Source organism: Sinocyclocheilus rhinocerous, unplaced genomic scaffold, assembly GCF_001515625.1.
Source record: "Sinocyclocheilus rhinocerous isolate Xijiao unplaced genomic scaffold, SAMN03320098_v1.1 scaffold44, whole genome shotgun sequence".
Taxonomy (NCBI): domain Eukaryota; kingdom Metazoa; phylum Chordata; class Actinopteri; order Cypriniformes; family Cyprinidae; genus Sinocyclocheilus; species Sinocyclocheilus rhinocerous.
Window position 1 is genome coordinate 328,132 of NW_015631022.1, and position 8,267 is coordinate 336,398.

Genomic DNA, 8,267 nt, shown 5'->3' on the forward strand with positions numbered 1-8,267 from the left:
CAACAAAAAACATAGGCCTACCATTAAAAGCCGTGCTTGCACAGGTTCTGCACAATTCTCTTCAATAATATCCTGTGCTTCTCAATCGAGCTCAAACTGATAAGCGATATTACCGTTGTTTACAATACAACCGGAGCACATGCCGCTGAGGTTTTTTAAACGAAGCATTAACGCATGTTAGACTGCACCCCATAAACACTATCAAGCCTAGAAAAAACCCAGTGAACCACCGCTTTAAAATCAGTGTTTGAATTGAGGGGAGGCTGGGGGACTCCCATTAGCATTACTGAATGAAATGTAGTGTTTTGAAAAAAATCGGTTGAGCGCATGATTCAATTACCCATTCATAAAGTCATTAGTCACTTGCTTAATTTTTTTATTGAATCAGTCCTTTTCAATGAATCAAATGATTCAGTGACTCACTCATTAAGATGAGTAAGTCATTGAGTCACCACCTAATAGTGGTTTTAGTTTCATATTTAAAAAAAAAAATTCCTAATCATTTCATATTTCTGTTTTCAAAATGTTATATTTAACCATTAATCTCATTGTGTTATTTATGCAATTTTAATTGCAGTGTAAATACATTCTCACCATCTTATTTTTGAGCCACTTAAAATTTTTACAAATTATTTCTTAAAATAATTTTAAATAAGACCAAACCCAGTTTCTTATTTTAATTCACCCGATGAATTTTTTATTTTTATTTTTTTTCCTTTGAAGATCCAGGCTTTCCAATATATCTTTATCAATCTTTATAATATCTTTAAAAATCTGGATATATGAGGAAGCCAAATTTTAAAAGTGTGATTTCTAGAATGGAATGGTAAATTAATCAAAACTCCATGGGCATTTCTATAATGAATATATTGAAGTCATGACAAGCTCTAAAATATTTAATTAGGTAGAAATTGTGCATAGAAATATCTAAAAAATAATTAATTCTTATCCAGTTAATCACAAACAACTGGAAAATCCACGGGGCGTTTGAACATTGTTGTGGACAATGGGGCCCTTGGAGCCAAAAATGATGAAGCACTACTTTAAAGGCAGCCTGATTTGAAGATGAACTCACCTCAGTCCATTCATTGTTCTGTGCATCATAGGACTCGACACTGTTTAAGTAGGTCTGACCGTCATATCCTCCGACCGCATATAACCTGTCTCCCAGCAGACACACCCCCACTGCATCCCGGGGGACGCTCAGAGAGGACACTGTGGTCCACGTGTCTGTTTTGGGGTCATACCTGTAAATTCAGAACAGAACAAAACAGTATAAACCTGTGCTAGCACTTTCAATACAAGCCACTGGATAAAATGAGAGATAATTGCATAGAGAGGTTAAACAGCAGCCAGTCTGTAATCTAGATGATGAAAGCCTTTGAAAGCATAAGGACTATGATTATCATCCCTAACAATGAAATCTATTGTGCTTTCAGCGTGCAGAGTAATAACAGAGTAATGAGTTGAAGGTTCTGACGGCTGTTGTTCATTAATGAGGATGTCTTTTTGTTCTTTATATTTAGGTTATTATTCATTTAGCCTTTTCCCTCAAGTATTTACAGCTAGTTGGTCACATTTTATGGGAGTTTTTTTTTTTTTTTTTTTTTTATAGATAGATAGATAGATAGATAGATAGATAGATAGGAAATAAATAGGCTAATTATATAATGAAAATACAGTAATAGTATATTGCTTATAACCAACTTATTTTGAATAAAATTTTGCAAGGTTTACTCCACATTTAAATGTTTCTTGAGCATATGATTAATCAGCATATTAGAATGTTTTCTGAAGGATCATGTGATACTTGAGACTGGAGTAATGATACTGAAAATTCAGCTTTACATCACAGGAATAAATTATAAATGCAGCCTTGGTGAGTTTTACATTTTAATTACAACCTTTAGGCTGTATTTCAGATCATCACCAGCAGGGGGCATCTAACACCAGATTACTGAATTACTGAGGCTAACAGTTTCACAATGGAGTAAAGTGTGTCCAGATTTGCAAGTAAGCATGCAAATGACAGTACTTGGCACCCATAACTATGTGCCAAGACTCTTTTATTGCCTGCTTTTGTGGGGTGGTGTTGTCGTTATGATCAGGTGTTGGATTTCTTTCTTCCCAGATGCTGTGCTGTGGCAGCTTACCTCTCCACACAGTCAGAGAGACGTGAGCAATGGTTTGAAGCTGGTGCATCATGTCCTCCGACTGCATACAAGAAACTGTTATATGTGGCCACGCCCACTCCTCCCCTCCTCTTTGACATGGGTGCACACATACTCCATTTATTGGTGTGCATATGATTAATCAGCATATTAGAATGTTTTCTGAAGGATCATGTGATACTTGAGACTGGAGTAATGATACTGAAAATTCAGCTTTACATCACAGGAATAAATTACATTTTAAATATACACATATATATATATATATATATATACACACACACATATATATAGACTCTTTTATTGCCTGCTTTTGTGGGGTGGTGTTGTCGTTATGATCAGGTGTTGGATTTCTTTCTTCCCAGATGCTGTGCTGTGGCAGCTTACCTCTCCACACAGTCAGAGAGACGTGAGCAATGGTTTGAAGCTGGTGCATCATGTCCTCCGACTGCATACAAGAAACTGTTATATGTGGCCACGCCCACTCCTCCCCTCCTCTTTGACATGGGTGCACACATACTCCATTTATTGGTGTGAGGATCAAAACATTCCATCGATCGCAGACACGAGCTTCCATCACGACCGCCAACAGCGAACAACCTGGAAATACATAAAGGTTTCACCTTTTCACAACTTATTTAACTTCCATACTGTGATGTATATCAGAGTAAAACAGGATGGTCAAAGGATGTACTTTGTTGGAGCAATCTCAAAATATTTTTTAAAGCCTGATTTTAGCTAAAGGAGCAAAAGGTTTTAGTACTTTTTTTTTTTTTTTGGGGTAATTTAAAATATGGAAATGTATAGTAAAACAATAGTTTTGGAAATAAACAAAGCATACAGGACCTTACTTGTGTATACACAAGTACATTATTATTTAGGCAGAACTATTTTGGCAGGGGTCATTGCCAGGATGGCTGCTGAGATAACTAGCTTTGGCCAGCCCTGAATGAGTTTACATTCAATTATAGAGCATTATTCCCCTCCTGCATCACCACAGGCACAAGTGTCAGAAATGAAGTTTATTTGTTAAGAGGTATTATTTATAAAGTGGCATGAAATAAAAATTTACCTTATTTATTTTCTTAATTTGTGGTATTGGTCTTTCTATCTGGGCATTTACTTTGGGATCTTTAAGCAAAATGTTGTAACTTGCTCTTCTGATATGTTTACTTGACGTCTATGACATATGCAAGGCCACGCTGCAGTTAAGCAAGTTGCACTGAGATCCTGTATGCACCGCTCACATTTCATAAGCCAGTTTATACAATTTATAAATAAAATATCTGTTCTACTTTTCTTTCTTGTCCGTTTTTCTGTTTCACTCAAATATATTTCACAATATGGTAGTAACGACTTCCATTTATAAAATATATACTAAAAAAGCACAAAAAACAGTAACATGCGTTTAACAGAATAAATATTTTAAAATTTCATTTAGACAAAGTTCATTTTTCTTTTCTTTTTTTTTCTTTTTATTGATTATTTTTTGTATTATTTGAGTTTTAAACTACTCATTACCTGAAAAGATAATTATATAGCTAAAATTAATTATTTGTGGAAAAACTCTGGGTTTGCGGACTCCTGGAGGTCCAAGAAATACTGCAGAAATATATATATAAAACATTTTAAATGTGGTTCTAAAGATTGTGGTCAAAATAAATAACTTCTATTATCTGATTGATTTTATAAGGCATGAAAACACCATTAAACGAAAGTAGGCCTGGGCAATATGGGCAAATAAAAAAAAATAGTATGATAAACTTTTTCATTTCAGACAATATTGATAATTATCACGATAAAGTGCAGGCTTTATCATTCAGTGCAGGCTGCAATATTAATGTCCCATTTTTGTCAAATGCACATTTGACAGTAGCTTGGAGTTGACAGTAGCTTGAGTTAGGATGCACATGTAAATTTATGTTCTTTATCGAAAACAGTAACATGTAAAAAATTTAACAACCTAATTTTTATATGGTGAAATTTAAATGTTCCGACTGTTCTCGAGTTTTTTTTTTTTTTTTTTCAATTAACCAATGGTTTTCCATAGTAGCACACATTTAGATCATGATAACCAGTTAAAACCACACATGCAGAACCTCAATACCATGGTAAAAATGTAACTACAATATATGGTTTCTATAGTATTTATATGTAAAACAGTAGTCTAAATGCATTTAGGATTTAAATGCACAAACGCTATAGTTTAATCGTAAAAATACTGAAATTATATTCCATTACTCCTTTAATGTCAATATTAATAATATTATAAAATTCGTTATGAATATCCCACATTTCTGCCACAATACCATGGTGTAGTTATTGTTACTACCAGTGTTGGGGAAAGTTACTTTTAAAAGTAATGCATTACAATATTGCATTACTCCCTAAAAAAGTACTTAATTACGTTACTTACGTAATGCGTTATATTACTTTTGTATTACTTTCGCGTTACTTTTTAAATATGAGCAGGGCTTGATTGTTTTTAATATAAGAAGTTCTATTTATAGCAAATATAAAAGCCCTTTCACACCAAAAAGTGTAATGAATAAACCTCAGGCTGAAGCAAAAGTAAATTCACGTCTGTACAGTAGAACGCAGAAGAAACACTCTTCAGCAATAAAAAAAAAATGAAGCACAATTGTTAGTTTCTCTAAAGTCATTTTTGCTTATTAGTATGGTTGAACTGGATCATCAAAGGTCAGCAGCAAAGAATTTGGTTAATAAAATGGGATTAGATACATTTGTGTTATTTAACATATTTAATTATTGCAGGTTTGCGTCATATTCTGAGTTTGCATTTCACAGTTTTAATTCATTTAGATTGATACTAAATCTGTTTTTTGTGAGTGGGATGAATTAATGCACATTCACGTTTAGTCTAGAACTACAGTAACATCATGTTCACACAGCGCACATAACGCCTCTGTACTTCTGATTTCTCCCAATGTGGGGACAGGAGACTTGTCAGTCAATAAATGGGAAAAAGTAACTGGCATTACTTTTTTGAAAAAGTAACTCAGATATTTTCTTGTAAATTAAAAAAGTAATGCGTTACTTTACTAGTTACTTGACAAAAGTAATCTGATTACGTAACTCGCGTTACTTGTAATGAGTTACCCCCAACACTGGTTACTACAGTTAATTCTACATCTTTCTGAGCTTTTCTATATTGATAAAATTATAATTGTTCGATGAAAATTATATCGCTATAATTATTGTTATCGATTTATCGCCCAGACATAAACGAAAGTAAATCGCTCTCTGTTGGACAATTCACTGATGTGAAGACACTTGGACATGGCCAAGGAAAAAAAGGTAGTTAATTGAGAAACTAGGTTTAGCATAACACAATAATGTTAATCAATAGAAGAGATTACAGTGGTACCAAGAATTTCAAGCATTTTTATATTATGGGGTCAGAAGAGGGTCTCTGGGTCAGAAGAGGCTGACAAACCCTGTCCCTACAGAACTTCGAAAAGATACCTATGATATGTCCTGGTGAAAAGACCGATCAATTAATCACTTGGAGAAGTAGGACACTGGACTCTAGAGGTAGCTTGAAGGGTTTGTTTTTGACCTGGTTACAGAAAAGCCCCATGAGTCATCAGTCAATGTTCAGCTAGATTCAAACCCAGCCTCCGTTTTCTTGGACAGAGCTAACAGCAGCTCGCCTGCCCCTCAAGCGACTTTAATGTAAAAGACACCAGAGGGTCTTTGGTCTCAGAGCCTATTAACTCCCGTCTGGCTGTACAGGGTTACGCTGTATATTGGATCCAGTACCTAATTCAGACCTCATCATGAGGAGAATCTGTGGAGGAAAGCGATCAGCCACAGCACACTGCACATACTGCTATTGATAGAAAAGCCTTTTTACACTTTTCTTTTCTTTTTTTTTTAATAGAAAAAAAAGTAAATTTTAAAAATAGCATAGTATCCCGATGCCTCCCACTGCATACATGGGCCCCTCTAGCACAGCAATTCCTTTTCCAACAAATAAAGCAAAAAATAAGACAGGCCTCAGCCATTGGCGGTGCACGCCATACATCAGACAAACACACAATTCAATAGCAAGTGTCCATCTTCGTCTCCGTGATGTAGTGAAATTGGCAAATGTCAAAATTTTAAATGGTAATACGATAAGCTTTTCCTTTTTAAGCAGATATCAGTAGCTAAAGACATTCTCCTGGTGCGACCCTAAGGACAGCAGCCCTAAGACGCTGTGGTAAGCATTAGGTATTCATGGTGCATCTCGCTGCTCCCTTTACAGCAAGGGTCTCTCGTGTTTCTGTTATAAATCTCTGGCTGTCGCTTTTGGGGTCCTGACATATAAATCGTCTCTTGACCGACATTTTGGTTATGATATTGCAGTGCACTTTATAGGCAACCTTTGAGTGTCAGTTTTATGGGATTATTGTACAGTGCATTTTCTCTGTGAGTTTAAATTACCTGCCATATTTTTTATACACATTTTTATGTGCAGCCCAGATTGCCTTTGTTAATTTATACACACTTGCTTTGATGTTTGACCATCCGGTTATTTTTGCTGTTATTTCTTGAGGCACTTGAGCCACACAATTTCTATTATGCCCCAACTGGTTTGCCTTTGGCGTGTTTATCGAAATAGACGCACAGCAATAAGTTTTCACTTTGTTTTGTAATGAATAAAATTCTATTTTCTACTGAATTTAAGTTAGCGAATTTGGTGCCTACATTATTAACTGGAACAAGTGAAACTCTTTGTCATGAAAGGCAACACAGTTACTATTACAACACTATTACTAATTTTCTTTTCATAGAATGCATCTTTGGTAAACATGCTAAACAGCACCACATGTTGGGCGGCACCCGCTGGTAAAGATTTTGCAAATGCAATGAGAACACAGCACAAACATGTGGACTAAACATGTATAATAACATCTTTTACATACCAATTGCCAATTTTCATGAACTTGTAATCTATTAAAGGGTTAGTTCACCCGAAAATGAAAATTCTGTCATTAATGACTCATCCTCATGTCATTTCAACTGCAGTGCACTTTATAGGCAACCTTTGAGTGTCAGTTTTATGGGATTATTGTACAGTGCATATTCTCTGTGAGTTTAAATTCCCTGCCATATTTTTTATACACATTTTTATGTGCAGCCCAGATTGCCTTTGTTAATTTATACACACTTGCTTTGATGTTTGACCATCCGGTTATTTTTGCTGTTATTTCTTGAGGCACTTGAGCCACACAATTTCTATTATGCCCCAACTGGTTTGCCTTTGGCGTGTTTATCGAAATAGACGCACAGCAATAAGTTTTCACTTTGTTTTGTAATGAATAAAGTTATATTTTCTACTGAATTTAAGTTAGCGAATTTGGTGCCTACATTATTAACTGGAACAAGTGAAACTCTTTGTCATGAAAGGCAACACAGTTACTATTACAACACTATTACTAATTTTCTTTTCATAGAATGCATCTTTGGTAAACATGCTAAACAGCACCACATGTTGGGCGGCACCCGCTGGTAAAGATTTTGCAAATGCAATGAGAACACAGCACAAACATGTGGACTAAACATGTATAATAACATCTTTTACATACCAATTGCCAATTTTCATGAACTTGTAATCTATTAAAGGGATAGTTCACCCGAAAATGAAAATTCTGTCATTAATGACTCATCCTCATGTCATTTCAAACCCGTAAGACCTTCGTTCATCTTCGCAACACAAATTAAGATATTTTTGATGGAATCTGAGAGGTCTCTGACCCTGCACAGACAGCAATACAACAGAAATGTTCCCAAGTCCAGAAACGTAGCAAGGAGATCTGTAAAATAATCCATGTGACATCAGTGGTTCAACCGTAATTTTACGAAGCTACGTGAATACCTTTTGTGTGCAAAAGAAAAAAAAAAAAGAACAACTTTATTGAACAATTCGTCTCCTCCGCGTCACCCTGTAGTGCCATTTTGGAGAATATCCGCTGGACGTAAACAGCCGTATGCTGTTCTGTGTCAGCTGCGTCACACGGATACGCTGTTTCCATTTAGATCAAATCACAACAACGTAGGAAACAGATCCGGCGTGACGCAGCTGACACA

At 35.4% G+C, this 8,267-nt stretch overlaps 1 protein-coding gene across 1 annotated transcript in view; it reads right to left on the bottom strand.

The window, feature by feature from the left end:
* The window catches only part of LOC107741083 (kelch-like protein 4), a 38,163-nt gene that overhangs the window by 2,009 nt on the left and 27,887 nt on the right, over positions 1 to 8,267 (bottom strand). The window contains exons 9-10 of the mRNA XM_016553676.1: positions 2,559 to 2,771; positions 1,076 to 1,247 (exon numbers count right to left, since the gene is read on the bottom strand). Coding sequence (XP_016409162.1) covers positions 1,076 to 1,247; positions 2,559 to 2,771 — 385 coding nt within the window. The remainder of the gene's footprint in view (positions 1 to 1,075; positions 1,248 to 2,558; positions 2,772 to 8,267) is intronic.